The sequence below is a fragment of the Vipera ursinii genome, assembly GCF_947247035.1.
Source record: "Vipera ursinii genome assembly, chromosome: Z".
NCBI lineage: Eukaryota > Metazoa > Chordata > Lepidosauria > Squamata > Viperidae > Vipera > Vipera ursinii.
In genome coordinates this window covers 126,699,293-126,717,070 of record NC_139517.1, presented here as the reverse complement: position 1 = coordinate 126,717,070, position 17,778 = coordinate 126,699,293, and the positions used below count along the sequence as shown (strand labels likewise).

The following is a 17,778-nucleotide window of genomic DNA, read 5'->3' as shown; positions in this document are numbered from 1 at the left end:
AAACATGTAGACTCAATTGACGTAGGCTAATAACATGCCTCTAATTGAGTCCAAATTTGTTGGGCAGTTGCATCTTGTGAAAACGTAAGCTGCAAGTCAGTGTCCATTGACATCAATAATATTGTGCATGCTTTATTGTTTAAGTCCCATATGTCAGGAGTCCATGGCTGGTCAGGAGGATTAAATACCATGCAATGGGTACCTTCTCTGTGGAGAAAAAGTCCTACTTCACTGACCCATGCCCTGTAATTTTGTCCTGACCGCTTCAATTTTGAGTCACCAGCCAGTGGTACAATAGGAGATGCCTGTTGAGGAACATACATTTGAGGTACTGGCTGTGCAGGTTATGCAATTCAGAATTGGCCTACAGGAGGCGCCTGTGCCTGTGCCTGGACTTGCGGCAGTTGAATTGGAGCTGCCACAGGTACCGGTGCTGGGTGTGGCTGTACTGGAGCTGCAATTCCACCGTGGCCAGCAGGAGATGCTGGCGCTTGAGCTAGAACATTAAATTGACCTGCAGGGGTGCTGGCCTTTGTATTTGAGAACTCAGTGGTAGCTGCACCTGAGCTGACTGTTGCTGTGCTCCATCTGGGACAGGAACCTGGATAATAGCAGTATTAATAGGGATTCTAGCTGGAGCACCCGATGTATGAGGAGGTGTTGCAGCTTGGAGCAATAATTAATTAATATACATCTGCAAAAAAGAGAGTTGCAATCTTTGCATTTTCTCCTGTAATACAGACAGTACTTCATTTCTATCTTGTATAACAAAGTCACCAGCAGATGGTGCTATAACATTAGATTCAGGCATCATTGTAGCCCGGTGTGTCATTTGAGACTGCATATAGTCAGGAGACTGTGACATAGGAGCTTCCTGTTCCCATTCATCTGACACAACACTCAATTGTGGGGGTGGCTTTGGCTTTGAAGAAGAAGGCACTATGGCGACAACCTGTGGGAGTGGCTTTGGCTTCAAAGAAGAAGGCAATATGGCAGACTCTGGAATGTGAATACCAGCAGAGTCTCTCTCCTGCTGCTTAATCAATGTTGCATATGCCTTTGCCAGTTGCAGCTCTTGTTGAAATGCTTCTATTTGTTCAAAATAACTTTGCACATCCTTCTCATGCATAGTTTGTTCAGGGCTAGGAGGATAATGAATCACTTCCTTTCCTAATGAAAATTTAGGTCTGGCATCGACCCTCTCAAAGATAGCCTGGGCTCCATCAGTGTAAACTATTTCTGGAGTGTCAGCTTGAGGGCTTGTAAAATCAGAAAACAGTGTGACTGACCTTAACTCAGAGGCTGCATTCTCTTCTCCAAGACGTGTAGCAGATGTGAGTGGAGTCTGTAAGCTGGAAGGGAGATGTCTCTGTGAAGTAACTGTCTCCTCCACAGCAGACCAATAACGGGCCTTCTTCTTCTTTTTCTTTGGCATATTGCAGCAATTAATCACAGCGTTCCTCAGTCACCGGACTAACTGACTGACTGACAGCCTATACGCTTCTCAGCATCAATAAATCTTGACAATAAAAACAAACCATCCTTTGCTACCATTGTCAGGGAAATAAATCAATAATTCCCTATCAGAGGGTGATGAACCGTGGTTCATTTGACGCCCGGTAAACATCAGGTAAAAATAAAGAAACCCGAGGCATATTCTACTGTATATAAAATTTTAATTAGAAAAAAAAGAAAGAACTTAACTGACTACATCCTCTCATCAGATAGAATCAAAGAGAAAAAAGTAAAAGTGAGAAAACTTTTGTAGACATGCTCACTTAATAGCACAAAAGAGATTGAAACCATAACATGGCTGGACATGTGACAATCACCTTGGTTACATTGATAAGATTACTATGCAGCTGGCAGAGAAACAGAGTGAGACGTGCATAGCTGACAAACACTTAAAAAAATGCAGTGACAGTATCAGCGTCATTTTTGATCCGGCTGGTTTTACAAGACATAGACTTGAAGCTCCACAATGGGAAGACCTACCTGCTGCGTAAAGGTGACAAAATTGCCTTCTTTCCTTACCTCTCAGTGCACATGGACCCTGAAATCCATCCGGAGCCCCAGGTCTTCAAATACAACCGGTTCCTCAGCCAAAATGGCTGAGGTCAAGAAGGAGATCCTGGAAGTGGTGAAGAAGTCAGGCCAAGAGGTGACTTCCCATGAGAAGCCCTTGAATGTCACCAAAGAGATGCTAAACCAAACGCCCATCCTAGACAGTGCTTTGGAAGAGACGTTGAGATTGGTGACAGCGCCGTTGTTAATCCGGGTGGTTTTGCAAGACATGGACTTGAAGCTCCACAATGGGAAGACCTACCTGCTGCGTAAAGGTGACAAAATTGCCTTCTTTCCTTACCTCTCAGTGCACATGGACCCTGAAATCCATCCGGAGCCCCAGGTCTTCAAATACAACCGGTTCCTCAGCCAAAATGGCAACAAAAAGGAATTTTTTAAGAATGGCAATAAGGTGAAGCATTTCACCATGCCTTTTGGTGCTGGGACCTCCATGTGTCCCGGCCGCTACTTTGCCACCAACGAAATCAAGCTTTTTGCCTTCCTGATGCTGGCTTGTTTTGATCTGGAACTGATCAATCAGCAGGAGGAGATCCCTCCCATCAACAAGACCCGCTATAGTTTTGAGGTGATACAACCCATGAACGACATCCACTTTTGGTACCGATGCCAGTGCTAAAGGCTGAGGCTGCCATCCGCACATGACGATCCAAGATAACTGGGGAGATTTCAATGGTGAGCTGGTTTATGTCTATGTAATTGAATCACTCTCTCTCCCTCTTTCTTCCCCCCTCCCCTCTCTGTGTGTGTATGTGTGCATGTGTGTGTGTTTGTGTGCTGACCTTCCTTTCTTTTTCACACTTAGCTTGCACATGATAATCTAGAACAGGGGTGTGGCACACAGACCCATCCCTGTGGGCACGCGCACCATTACCCAAGAGGGAGACAGGGCCAGGCTGCCCTGCCTCCTCTCCATGTGCTCCTGCACTCTTGCTTTCTTTCTCTCTAGACTGAGAGTCAGGGAGCAGCTGCAAGAGCTGGGTGGATCCGGGCTGGATGGTGGAGGCAGCTGCAGCCACAAGTCCAGGTAAGCCTCTGGAGTGATTTTGCACACCCCGGGCGGCCAGTCAGGGTGGGAGAGGCCTTTTCAAAGACTCTGGAGCTCATATCCATGGCCGCGGGGCAATTGTGCAGTGCATTAGTGGTCCAATCTGGGCTCCAGAGGCCTGCAAAAGACCTTTGCACAATGATTTTTCACCCTTTCCACTGCCAATCCAGGCTGCTGAGGCACCACAAAATGGCCCCACAGCCATGGATGCAAGCTCCAGAGGTTCAAAAAGGCCTCTGCTGCATGGATTGGCCATGGGGGGCCCCACAAAATTGCTGTGCAGCCAAAGATACATGGGGTAGAGGCCTTCTCCAAGTGGTGGCAGGGTGATCCATGTGGGGGGTGGAAACAGTGGCAGTGGCAGGACAATCCATATTGGGGTGGAACGGTGGTCTGGCTGCCATTCTCAGGAGGGAGGCGAGCGGCTGCTACAAGCCCCAAACTGGCCGTTTCCAGGCAGCCACCTCCAGAGAATGGCTGCCTGGCACATCACCGAAGAGGGCCAGTTTCGGGCGCATAGTGGCCAATCGCCTGCCTCCAAATCGGCTGTGGTGGAGGGAGAGAAATCCCTCTGCAACCCTAGATCTGGGCAGCAGAAGCATTTTGCAGGCCTCTGACGCCCGGATCAGGCCACTGGAGCATCGTAAAATCAGTTTCATCCAGGAACAGAGGAAGCTGATGGGCCACCACACTCTCAACAACCTTCGCCAGAAAGCGGAGGTTGGAGACCGGACGATAGTTATTTAAAACAGCTGGGTCCAGGGCAGGCTTCTTGAGGAGGGGTCTCACCACCACCTCCTTCAGGGAGGCGGGGAAGACACCCTCCTTCAAGGAAGCAGTTATTACTGCCTGGAACCAGCCTCGTGTCTCCTCCCGAGCCGCATAAACCAGCCAGGAGGGGCACGGGTCCAACAAACAGGTGGTGGAGCTCAGCCTCCTCATCATCCTGTCCACATCATCAGGGGAAACAGGATCGAACTCAGTCCAGATAACATGCTCAAGACCATCCGATTCCTCCACGTCAGACTCTGCCCAGTCAGAGTCGAAACCGGCCCGGATCTGAGCGATTTTGTCCGTCAGATGATGACTAAACTCCTCAGCCCGACTACCACTGCCACTAATGGATCCAGATCCAGCTCCTGCTGCTAGAATAATATCCATACAGGACATACCTCAGTTTCCCCTCCATGCAGGGGATACTGCTGCTGAAACTGCCACAGATAAAATACTGAGTAGAGTGTTGTCATGGGTATACATTGGCTGGTTGGAAAAAAGCCCAGGCTCTGAATTTCAAAGTTATTTTGTCAGGAGGCATGAGTTGTCTGCACATAAAGGGTGCATTTTATGGGGGGACAGAGTCACAATTCCCACTTCCCTAAGAGACAGGGTCTTACACTCCTTACATGAAGGCCATCCAGGCATTGTCAGAATGAAAGTCTTAGCTAGATGCTACCTTTGGTGATAAGGCCATCAAGGGTCAAGTCCATGGTTGTTATGCATGCCAGCAATCTAGGCCTGAAATGCCTCAGGCACCAGTTCACAGGTGGGAGGAAACGCACACTCCCTGGTCTAGGATTCACATAGACTACGCTGGGTCTTTTCAGGGGCAGCTTTTCCTGATAGTAGTGGATAGCCACTCCAAATGGCTGGAAGTAATTCCAGTTCCTAACATGACTACTGCTAGGACCATCCAGGTGCTGAGAAAACTCTTTGCAACACATGGGTTGCCTGATGTCTTAGTTTCTGACAATGGGGTCCAATTCACTGCTGCTGAATTTCAGGGTTTCCTTAGAGCTAATCTCATCAGACATGCAACGTCTGCACCCTTTCATCCATCTTCTAATGGACAAGCTGAACGCATGGTGAGGACAACAAAGGAGGCACTCAAGTGCATTGTCACAGGTGACTGGCATCACAGATTGGCAGATTTTTTACTCTGCCAGCATTCTACACCCTGCACAGCCACAGGTAAAAGTCCTGCAGAACTACGTTGGAGGAGGCATTTAATCACTAAACTGGACAGGTTGCATCCAGAGTGGCAGCAGAAGCCACTCGATCAAAGCCTCTGAGGGGGCTGCACATGGGTGATTGGGTTTGGGCCAGGAACTATGGTCAAGGGAATTTATGGGTTCCTGGTCAAATAACCAAGGCATCCGGACCCCTATCTTATGAAGAGGGGTTGGAGGGAGGGCAAGTTGTCAGAAGACACATTGATCAACTCAGGAAAAGGTTTCCAGAATGGCCACTAAGTGAGGACTGCATCATAAGTCCCTCCGAAGGTCCTCAAATGTGCGGCCAAGTCAGCCCTCACTTGAACCACCAGCGTTTTTCCTTCTCAGCAGAGATGGAACTTGAGGAAGAACCAGGTAGCACGGGAGTGCAACATGGAACCCCTGACAACGCGAGCCAGCCGAACCTCAGCAACTGCTATGCCTACTCTGCAGAACAGACTAACTCTGGGGTGGGCCAACCTGGTGAGGCCAGCCAGACCAAGTCAACTCCCCTTGACACTGGAACACAAAGGGACATGGGTCTACCCAGCCCACTGGGTAAACTGGTAGACCACAAAGTGATGGGAACTCCAAGACATTCCTCTAGGCCACACAAGCCTCCTGTGTACCTCACAGATTGCATTGTAAAATAAAGTGATGCATAGTGTTGTAAAACCTGTATCACTAACTACAGAAACTTGTGCATTGTGAAACTGCCATTACTGCTATATAAGCCTGTTCATTAGATGTTGTTTAATCTCATTGTAGCCACAGTGAATTTATTATTATTTATTATTATTATTGTTTTTATTATTATCACTACAGTTGTATGTGAGTTGATTAATAAGTCTTGACAGATGTCAAGACTCAGTCATGGTTGCCATAGTCTGAACTAAGGGGGGGAGGGTTGTTATGTACTGGGCTTGTGGTGTTACACCACATGCGTTGCTGGAGCAAATAACGGCTCTCCAGTAATCTAGACTAGCTGTCTCTGGTCCTGTAATTGGCTAGCCCCAGGTGGCAAGAGTGGGTTCAAACCTATTGGCTGCCACCTAGGGGCTAGATTATATATTGTGGCTGGTTGCAGCCCAAGCTTCAGTACAGTTCTAGCAAGAATAAAGAATGTGTTATTTTGTACTCAGTCTCATGTCTTCCTTCCTGCACCCAAGAGCCCATGACTTAACACGTATCACTGGTTGAAAAGCCCTGATCTAGAATAATCAGGAATATGTCACTAGTATATTAATTTATCTATGTTATGGAATCAGACTCTGTTTGTATGATTGTGTGTGTGTGTTCGTGTGTGTGTGTGTGTGTGTGTTAACTCCTTCTTTTCCTTTTGCACACAATCTAGGATAACCAGGGGATGTCTCACCAGTGAACTATAACATTATGGAAACTCTCTCTCTCTCTCTCTCTCTCTCTCTCTCTCTCTCTCTCTCTCTCTCTCTCTCTCTCTCTCTGTGTGTGTGTGTGTGTGTGTGTGTGTGTGTCTGTGTGTTTGTGTGTGTTAACCCTTTTCTCTATTTGTACACACTTAGCTTGCACATGATAATCTAGGATAACCAGAGATATGTCACTGGTGAACTAATTTGTCTCTATATTATGGCATCCGACTCAGTAAGTGTGTGTGTGTGTTTGTGTGTTAACTCCTTTTCTTTTTGCACACTTAGCTTTCACACGATAGTGGTGGCAATCCAAAACCCACTTATGTATCGCCAGGTGCCAAGTGAGCGTGGCCCGCTGGATGGACGTGGCTACAGTGGAAATGGCAGACTGGTGGGCGTGGACAGGGTGAGCATGGCCAGATCAATGTTGCTCGGGCAGGTGGGGCAGTGGGCAGGAGGGCATCTTGCTCAGCGGGTGGGGGGCATTGGGGGAGGCTCCTGAGCCCCGCAGCTTTTCCGAGGGGAGGAGGAGGAGAGTGGGGAGGGGAATGCTGGGATTGGGGCTCTTTATGCCTTCTGTTGCCTGCCTCTGCTCTTCTGCTAAAGATACCACAGCTCCATTTGCCTGGGAGGGCGGGGGCGCACTCACGCATGGGGACGAACACAGGGCTGCTGCCTCCTTTCCATACTATGCCAGGACTGGGCTAGACTGGGCACAGAGCCCCCTTGCGGCTTCTCCCCCCGTGGACATCGGGAGCACACAGCCCACCTACTGCTCATCCTGGGGCAGCTGCCACCATGCTGCACTATCCAGCCCATCACCGGCAAGCCAAGTGTGCCAGGATGCCTCCCTTCAGGCTCCCTCAGCCTCTGCCCTGCCCCCAGACTGGGGCTAGTCAGATTCTCCCCATGAGCAGCCCTTTACCTGTCCCTGGCCAGCCCTCCTCCTCCATCCTTCTGCTTCTTCTGCGGGCAGACCGCGGCTTACCAAGCCGGGCGGCACCTCTTCCCACATGTGTCCTCAGGTAGGGGAGCCAGGCAGCCACGACTCTCACTCCCCTCTGGCCTCCATCTGCCGAGGCCCAAGCTCGGCACACCCAGCTGGCCGGCGATGGGCTGGAATGCACAGGACAGCAGCAGGTGCCCCAGGACGAGTGGTAGGTGGGGTGGGTGGTCCCAATGTCCATGGAGAAAGAAGCGGCAAGGAAGTTCCACACCCAGTCCAGCCCAGCCCTGCAACAGCACGGAACTACATCAGCTCTCTTCCAGTCCTCTGGTAGTTCCCCAGTGCTCCAGGATCTTTGAAAAATATAGTTCAGTGGTTCTGAGATCACGTCTGCCAGTTCCTTGAGAACTTTGGGGTGTAATCCATCTGGTCCATTTTATTTATCTAATCCATTTTATTTCATTTTATTTCATTTAGCCATTTGTCTGAAATGTAGAGGGTTTCCTGCCTGAGCAGGGGTTGGACTAGATGACTTCCAAGGTTCCTTCCAACTTTACTATTATGATTATGTTTGCAAATGAATTTTGTTATTTTTCCTGGCAGGGATGACTCTGAATTCCACAGTTCCTGACTTCTGGCCAAGTTATTTCAAAACAGGGCAGGCGACGAAATAATTTAAATAAAAGAGATGAGAAGAATACAGCTTTAAAGCTAAACAGTAACATAAAACAAAAGGAATTGAAAGTCTTCGCTAAAGGGAGAAGTTTACAGGGTTTTGTACAGATAGTCCTCAACTTACCACCATAGTGGAGCCCGAAATGGATTCACTTAACGACCACGTGATTCTCTTAACAACTGCAGGGATTTGCTAAAGTCCCCCTTCCCTCACCGCAGGGGGGAGAATGCTTAGCAGCTTAAGGAGGTACAGAAAGTAATTAGGGTATAAAAGAGGTAAATCTCACCCAGTCTCTTCCGCGCTGCTTTAAGAGTTGCCTGGTGGAAAATGTGACTTTGGCTGTTCACAGCCTAGGGACGAGCCATAATGGCCGGTCCTTTCATCCGCCGGTTTGGAGGGATCGCCAGATCTAACGGGAGAGTTGCGGCTCTCCCGCGATCCAGCGAGCGCCCCTCCTTGCTGGTCGCCTCTTCGGGGCAACTTTTGGCCCTTTTCAGCCCCCCCCCCCCCAGTGATGCGAAACTGGACGGGGGAGAGAGAGAGAGCAAGTCTCCCAGCCTCCATAGCAGCTGTGTGGCAAAGCGGAAGTCCCTTGCGTTGATATATTTTGCATTGCCATCTTGCTTTGTTTCAAGAAGCGGGTCAGACTAAATGTCCTCTGAGGTTCCTTCGGATCTTGGAACTCTGGGATAAGCAATGGGCCAGCAACTCTGGATTTAGAGCTTTATACCTTTATAGCTTTATTATCTACCCTGGGCTGTAATTCAAGGACAAATTTAAGGTTGTTCTTTCCTACTATGTATTGCTCTGTTCCCCTCCGTGTAAGCAATGAGAAGTAAGTAATCTACTTAGGATTTTACTTAGGGATAAAAAAAAAACAGCTGCAGGAGGAGAGGAATTTCTACCATCTACGGGCTCTCTCCTGTGCCAGTTTCCTTCTTCCTCCTATGATCAAATCGGTGGCAAGGCCCCTCCTTCCGTGGCTCTGGGTTCAAGGAAAACAATTAACAAAGCAGCCGCTGGGTTTCTGACATGAAAGACACGGTCTTAAGAAAGTCATTTGATTTCCATCGTACATAAAAGGTGTTCACATGTCAAAAGCCAGAGCTGTAAAGCTATCAAAACTCATCCAACTGTTAATGAAATTTACTCTGTTGTTTATCACACAGTTTTATTATGTGTGTATGGTTGTATGTATTTTTAGCAAAGGCTGAAGTTTTCTAAGGCAGAGCAATTTTCCTTCCTAGCTTTCTCCGCACCTGTGAAAGCGACTCCTACAGAATGCAACAAGGGGAAAATGAAATAAGGGCAACAAAAGGAAACTGTTCAATTAATTATTTAACACTGACATCGGATAATTAATAATTATTAAAACTAAAAGTATTCATAAAAGAAAATTCATAAAACCAGTTTAATGTATAGTTAATTTAGTTTATTAATTTTGTTTTGATTAAACAAAATTATTTAGTTACTTAAATAATTAAGATTAAATTAAATTTAGTTTGATAAAACATTTAATTAAATTAAAATTAAAAAATGAAATTTAAAATCTAAATCTTCTATATATATATTTTTTGAAAAATGGTTGTAAGGTGCGTGGACATTTTCATGTTTAGCTGATGAGGAAGAACAGATAGAAAATATTGTCTACTCTTCTCCCCCTCCAACTCTAAAAAACAGATTTTTTTCATAAATACTTTCTCTTTTTTTGCAAAATAATAATAATAATAACCCAGAGATTTCATAAGCTCCTTCGGTGGGTTGCCTCCACCTTTAAATTACTTTCACTTTTTTCCAATCTGTTAATTATTCCACTTTGTTGAGGATGTAAGAGGAACCTCGCTATAAAATAAATAAAATGCATCCCTCTGTTGTGGCTGTGGCTTCTTCTCCTCTGCGATCGTCATAAATGCCTCAGCCTGCAAACTTCTGAATGCTTGGCAATGTGCTGCTTAAAAATCACAGAAAGCCAGAAAGAGGTTGTGTGAAGGAGACTTTGTTGTCTACACAGCCATCACACCATACTTTGAGGAGAGGAGGACTCTTTTCCTTTCACGTTCGGCCACGAAATTTCTCAGCTTGGTGGTAGAGAAGGTCACCGTGGCTTGTTGGTGTTCGTCCAAGCCGGTCTCCTGCAGCCACGAAGACTGAAGACATTCTGTGGCTGTTGGTCTTCTCCTGGAAGGAAACAGAACATTGAGATTGAAGCCCTCTTAGACCAGCCAAGTAGGGAAAGACCTAATCATTCTTGGGGGGGTTTTCCAAAAGGGAGGAGGAGGAGGAGGAGGAGGAGGAGGAGGAGGAGGAGGAGGAGGAGGAGGAGGAGGAGGAGGAGCTTTCAAAAAATTCTGTTGCGTGGAAGAGGAACAGCTTGAGGAGCAAATGGATCTCCTCACCATGGATTCAAGGAAAGCGTGCTTTGGAGAAAGTTGATGGCTCCCCCCGAAAGGCCGGCGTAACATTTGTTGAGTCGGATTTTGTCTCGCTTGACCAGCCTTCCAAAATCACAGGCAGCCTCGGAGCTGATGGGATATTCGGCGCTCAGCCTGTAAACAGGAGAGAAAGGAAGGATTATTTATTTGGTTGACCGAATAGCACATTTCAAATGTGGGGGTCCTGGCTGGTCTCTGAGCTTGGTTGTTTTCTTGCAGACGTTTCATGACCCAACAATGTATTTATTTTTTTTATTTTATTTTATTTAGATTTATAACATCATCAAAGGTAGAAAAAAGGGGAGGAGGAGGGGAGGAGGAGGGGGTAGGTGGAGGAGGAGGGGGGGGTGGTGGTGGTGGAGGAGGAGGAGGAGGAGGAGGAGGTGGAGGAGGAGGAGGAGGAGGAGGAGGAAGAGGAAGACTGTGAGGTCCCTGGTACATTCTGAGCGTTGTGGTTTTCTTGCAGGCATTTCATGACCCAACTAGGTAATATAATCAGTTTGAGGGAGTGGGACTTTTCTCCCTTTTTATATAGAGTTGCTTCTCCTGTCCGTGTTGGTGGGATGCGTTTTTTTTTCCTCCTTGGTAGTTCCTTGAGCAGAATATTGTTTTCTGCTTGTTTCTTTGGTGTTAATCCCTGCTTAATGGGCTTCTCTTTCTGTGGGGTCCTTAATGCTCTCTGAGCTTGCTGGTTTTCTTGCAGACATTTCAGGACCCAAGTAAGTAACCTCATGAGTGCTAGAAGGGAATGCTACAGTCCCTTCTCACACTGACGATGTTACCTAGCTGGGTTGTGAAACGCCTGCAAGAAAATAAGCAGAGCTGAAGGATTCCACCTCAATCTCTGTCATCAGCCCAGGAAAACATCCAGAGGCATTTTCCTGGCGTTGTTCTTGTATTTTGTAACTGACATATTTGTTTTCAGCCCCGGTCAGCCTCCTATTTGACATGGGACATTCAATCCTCTCCCCGGCTATCCCGAAGGTAGTAAAAACCGCAGCAGAGTGGAGATGAAACATCATACGGCGATAATTAAGTTAATTAATTAAGTTCGCAGATGATACCAACGTAGCAGGTCTTATTACAGGTGGAGATGAGACAGCATACAGGGGGGACGTACAAAAACTATCCATATGGTGTTCCAAGAACAACTTGCACCTGAACATCGGCCAGACGAAAGAGATGGTGCTAGAGGAAAAAGGAGGAACCTGCCCCACCTTACATCGGGGAGGACTGTGTGGAGAGAGTTTCCTCCTTTAAATTTCTGGGAGTCTACCTCTGTGAAGATCTGACCTGGAAAGTCAATACAACCCAGGTGGCCAGAAAGGCCCAACAGAGGCTTCACTTTCTTAGGGTCTTGCGGAAGAACAGGGTAGAACAACGGCTAATGACCCTCTTTTACCGGTCTACTATAGAGAGCGTCTTCTCGCACTGTATCGTGGTTTGGTATGCTGGCCTGACAGCCGCGGACAGGAAAGTATTACAGAGGGTGGTGAGCACAGCACAAGACATTGTGGGCTGTCCCCCGACACCACTGGATGACCTCGCCAGGGCCCGCTGCCTTGGAAGAGTGAGGAAAATTCTCAGGGACGACTCACATCCTGGACGGTATCTCTTTACTCTCCTACCATCGGGTAGGAGATACAGGAGTATAGACAACCATACCAACAGGATGAAGAACAGCTTCTATCCATGGGCTGTCAGGCTCTGTAACAAGATGGAGGGTTTGTTTTCACTGTGAGTTGTGGGTGGGGGGGCACAAAGGGAGGCTCAACCAATCTCGATGTATACATGGTTGTACTTTGACAATAAAGGTTCATTCATTCATTCAGTGAAGGCAGATCCAGACCTGGATGGGGGGGGTAGGTGCCCTCATCATCCTGAAATCTCTAACGGAGTCCATGATGATCCCCCCCCACCCGCCCAGTTGTGTGACTTCACCTGAACTGTAACAAAATTATACAGTTGTCATCTGCCTATGGATGCTGCTGGCTTACAAGGGGTAGTCAGGACACTGAAGGATAAATTGAGACTGTCTCATGCTTAAGTTGATACGGTAGCCCTCAACAGGTACAACAGTTCATTTAGCGACCGTTCAAAGTTACACCACCATTTTAAAAAGTTATTTATGACCGTCTTTCTCACCTCTGTTGCAACATCCCCACGGCGACGTGATCAAAATTCGGTCGCTTGAACTGTCCCGGGGTCATGTGACCCCCTTTTATTTATTTTACTTATTTATTTAGTTACATTTATATACCGCCCTTTCCCTGAGGACTCAGGGCGGTTTACAGGGAATTAAAAAATCCACCATACAAAAGTTAAAAAACCAAATTAAAAAATATTAAATTGACCCTGTACACTTAAAACCCCAATTAAAAATTTCTCCTCAGCCTGGGCCCGAGAGCTCAAAGAGCCAGGTCTTCAGGCCCCGGCGGAATGATCGGAGGTCGGGGGCAGTCCTCAGCTCCACTGGCAGCTGGTTCCAGAGGGCAGGCGCCCCCACTGAGAAGGCCCTGTCCCTGGGTGTCACCCGCCGGCAATCTCTCACCGGCGGCACCCTGAGCAGACCCTCCCTGTGGGAGCGCACTGGGCGAAGGGCGTTTGATGCCGGCAGCAGGTGTTCCCTCAAATAGCCCGGACCCAGGCCATGTAGGGCTATTTGACAAGCAAAGCCACTTCACTTAATAACAACAACTGCGACAATTCACTTGACATTCATGCCAAGAAAAGCCGTAAAATGGGGCAAAACTCACTTAAGAAATGTCTCAGATAGCAACATAAATTTTGGGCTCAATTGTGGTCATAAAGTCAGGACTATCTGTAGAGTATTTTGCGGCCTAGTGGAGGTCTTGCTTTGTCCGATTTTTTTCTTTGAAGACCGGCTCTGCCTTTCTTCCAGATCTCTGAAACTCCTCAAAGCTTGACCCGCAGATGTTTTTCCCAAAAGGCAGGTGGAATTTCTTGGTTTTGGAAAACGTTTCGCTTCTCATCCAAGAAGCTTCTTCAGCTCCTTCATAGCTTCATTGAAGAAGCTTCTTGGATGAGAAACGAGACATTTCCCCAAACCCAAGAAAGTCCACTTGCCTTTTGGGGGAAAAAGCACCCCTGGGACGACTTGCACGATTGAGAATCTCCGCGTAGATAGACGCTCTTCAAGATTGACTTGATTGGATCTCCTGCCAGCTGATCAGGGAACTCTTCATGTCCATCACTGGTTATTTTGGTCATTTCGTCCTTCTGGGCATCTTACCTGCTTCACACCTCTGTCATTAGCTGACCTTTGACTCAGTTCATGCTCGTTTGGTCACCAACATCGGCACCCACAAATCACAGAGTTAGTGAACTCTCAGCCCACCTGAGATCCGAGGGGATAAGGCAGGACCGTGATCTGCTGGTAACTAGACCTCTTTTATTACTCTTGGGCTTTACTCGCTGCCTACTCCTTGACGAAGCAGATTAACCTGTGATGCCAGGCACCAGTTTAGACGGATTGAAAAGCAGACTGGACAAAGCAAGTAAAGCAATGGAGAAGAACAAGCAGATCTTACAGCTGGCTTGGGGACACCTGGGAAGCACCTGGATGGCCTCTGGGTTGCCCTGAAAATTGAACCAGATTAGCACCGGGCCTGATTTGGTCTAAGAACCTTTCTTATTCATTTTACAAGAGAGCCAGCTTGGTGTCGTAGTGAAAGTATCAGGCTAGAAATTGGGAGTTCTATCTAATCACGAAAACCGGCTGGGTGACTTTGGGCCAATCACCAGGAGATGGAGAGTTCTAGTCTCATTTTAGGCCTGAAAAGCAGCTGGGTGACTTTGGGCCAATCACCAGGAGATGGAGAGTTCTAGTCCTGCTTTAGGCATGAAAACTGTTTGCGTGACTATGGGCCAATCACTAGGAGATGGTGAGTTCTAGTCCCGCCATAGGCATGAAAGCCAGCTGGGTGACTTTGGGCCAAACACTAGGAGACAGTGAGTTCTAGTCCTGCCTTAGGTATGAAAGCTGGCTGGGTGACTTTCAGCCAATCCCTCCCTCTCAGCCCAACCCACCTCACAGGATTGTCGTGGGGAAAAATAGGAGGAGGGAGGTATATTGGATATGTTCATTGCCTGGAGTTATTTCTAAAAATAACAAATGTAGGATACAAATCATAAAACAGAGGCAGGCTAATTAGGGGCCAAGTTTCCTCCGCCTCTGCATGCTTTTGCATAAATAACATTGTGGATCGGCTCTAATTACTCAGTATGTAGCCTGCTTTTGATTAAGGACCCTGTCATGGCACGTGTGGCATTCCCTAGTGCAAATTTTTCCCATTAGAAAAACCCCGGAAGTGGCAGAGATCAATCCCAAGTCACCCAAGCAGATTGAAGGGGAATTGGAACCTGCAAGTCCCCCATTCCTATTTCAAGACCTTCCTCACAAGAAAGGGGAATGGCCCCAGGTCCTCTCAGAAGCTTCCTTGGCTGGTGCAGGACAGAACCGGGGTCACCCCCCCTCTTAGTCCAGCATCTTCTCCATTGCACCTGAGGTTGGGGGAAAGACGCTGGTCTGTAAATAAACAGCTTTGCAGGTTCTCTGTTCTAGGAAAGGTTAGAGAACACAGTTCAAGCAGATGTGCCTTTTACAGCTCCAGGCAATCCTGCTGGATTGGGGACCCCAGTGGAAGGGGACCACCTGAAAAAGGAACATGTGTGTGTGTGTGTGTGTGTGTGTGTGCGTGCGTGTGTGTGCGTGTGCGTGCATGTGCACCTTCCAGTTAGTGTCGGACTCCTGGACTAATCCCTGCAGTTTTCTGGGCAAGGTTTTTTTCGGAAGTGGTTTGCCATTGCCGGCTTCCTAAGGATGAGAGAGAGTGGCTGGCTCAAGGTCACACAATTGGTTTCATACTTTTTTAAAAAAATTTTTTTTATTAAACATACGTTTAAAAACAAAAGTGGACATGATTCAACTTCCCTAGCTACAACACTACTATTAGTATTATCTTATGTTACAGAAAGAAATAACAAAAACCTAAAATACAATCTATAACAGGACAGAGTATAAAAAAACGTACATATAAGATCTGTCGGGTTTTTTTGTAAACTGTCATTCAGTCCTCAGTGTTATATTTACGTATCTTTCAGTTATGTCCATTATATAGAGGTGGGACTAGAACTCACCTGCTCCTGATGATTGGCCCAAGGTCACCCAGCCTGCTTTCATGCCTAAGGCAGGACTGGAACTCCCTTCTCCTTGTGATTGGCCCAAAGCCACCAACTGGCTTTCATGTTTAAGGCAAGACTAGAACTCCCCATCGCCTGGTAATTGGTTCATTCAACTGGCTTCCATGGCTAAGATGCGACTTGAACCCAGGGTCTCTTGCTTTCTGTCCTGGTTCCTTAACCACTAAGCCAAACTGGTTCTCTGTACTCACCTCTACTATACATCTCATCCAATAATATGAGGATTTCTGACCTCTGCAGAAGATTGGAGCAGAAAACCTCTAGGGTCACTTCTACTTTGAAGGTTCTGTGATTCTGTCAACAGAAGCTGAGGTCAACTTACATGATGAAAGCCGTCACGCCAATCGCCCAGATATCCGTCTGAGGGACGGCTCCCTTCTCCGATAGCAGTTCCGAAGCTAAAAATACACATAATGTGTTAGGAAAGCTTCCCGCCATAATATCCAGATGCATTGGATTCAGGGACATTTGCAGAATTAAATTTAATTAAAAAACGCCCGCAATAATCTGACCTATAAAATGGGGGCATAGTTTTGTTTGTGTATTTCCCACATTTCTGAATTGCCCATCTACCTCAAAGAGGGTCTCTCTCTCTCTCCCTCCCTCCCTCTCACTCTGTGTGTGTGTGTGTGTGTGTGTGTGTGTGTGTGTGTAAATGTGGGTTCCTTGGTGCTTTTGAGCTTGGTGGTTGTCTTGCAGACATTTCAATACCAAAGAAAGTAACACCATCACTGCTATGAGTGGGTTCTCTGTTTATATTTGTTTGTTCTTGGTAGTTCCCTGATTAGTGGGAAACAATCCAAGAGTAAGGAACAGCCAAATCAGGGAACCACCAAGAACACATCAACCCACACTGTCAGAGCAAATCACTAGTACAGAAGAAGAGACTGGCTTCCAGTTCCTGTTTTTCAGCGAAACAGCTGGAGGATTTGGAATGCCGAATCCTTCGGCTGAAATTTCTTTTTGTTGGGGATCCTAAGGGGCCAGAACCCACCCTGAAGGGGTGGAATGAAGGAAGGAAATCCCAGGGACTTAGGAAAGACAGCGGTCTCTCCGAACAGTCCAGGAGAAGCCTCCCAGAAACCAACGGAACAAAAGGCTGGCTAACTCCATGTCCAGCCACAACGGAAGCCATAAGCTGTTAAATTAAGCGGATCTTAAACAGCATGTTTGAATCTGGGTAAGAATATTGATTTTCTCTATCCTACCTATTTTCCTGAAGAAGAAAGTCACCCCAAAAAGAGATCTCCAAAGAAGGAAAAAGGGAGGGGGACTCTGCTCCCTCGCTTTTAGTAGCGGCAAAACTTACCCTTTAGAGGGGAAAAAAAGACTAGAAAGACATGAAAAATGAGCAAATGCTGACACCTGCTGGTGGATGAGGATTTTTTTTCTCTGAACGTCAAAGCTTTTAGAAAACGCAGCTGTGTAAACAAAGTGGATATAACAAAGCTGAAGCAATGAATACTTTAAAAAAGGAAAGATATGATAAGTGACAACAATTTCAAAGGACAATGATTTTAAAACTACATAGAAATCCAGAATAATTTTGAGAGCCTGAATCAACTTATTTTCAACTTAATTTCACTTCAAGAACTTTCTCAGGAAAATACAGCAGAGATGACTAAATATAATTTTGAAGATAGAGACTTGAAGATGGAACCATATAAAATAAAAAACCATGATTTAATTCAAATGGGAAATATTTCAACACGTCTAAGCAACTTTGAAGATAAGGAAAAGAATGAGAAAAATATTCCTTATAGGGAAACAAATGAAGCAGCAAAACATATTGATTAAGAAAGGCAATGACCAGAGAAAAAAGACTAAAATGAAAATTCAGGAAATAGAAGATGGAGAATATCAGAAAGATATTTTAAAAAGAAACATTTGTTTGAATATGGCTAAAGAAATGGAAAAACGTTGAAATATACTACTTTTAGAGGGAGAATTTTTTTTCCTTAACTAATGTAATGTGTTTTTTTTATTCTTCTG

The 17,778-nt window shown here is 46.5% G+C and overlaps 1 protein-coding gene across 8 annotated transcripts in view; it reads right to left on the bottom strand.

The window, feature by feature from the left end:
• Positions 1-8,273: 8,273 nt before the first annotated feature.
• Positions 8,274-17,778, bottom strand: part of OBSCN (obscurin, cytoskeletal calmodulin and titin-interacting RhoGEF) — a 236,520-nt gene continuing 227,015 nt past the window's right edge. For all 8 annotated transcript variants that reach the window (XM_083376954.1, XM_083376957.1, XM_083376960.1 and 5 more), the window contains 3 exons: positions 16,109-16,184; positions 10,528-10,677; positions 8,274-10,309 (listed from right to left, as the gene is read on the bottom strand). In XM_083376954.1, the coding sequence (XP_083233080.1) occupies positions 10,135-10,309; positions 10,528-10,677; positions 16,109-16,184 (401 nt within the window). In that variant the 3' untranslated portion in view covers positions 8,274-10,134. The remainder of the gene's footprint in view (positions 10,310-10,527; positions 10,678-16,108; positions 16,185-17,778) is intronic.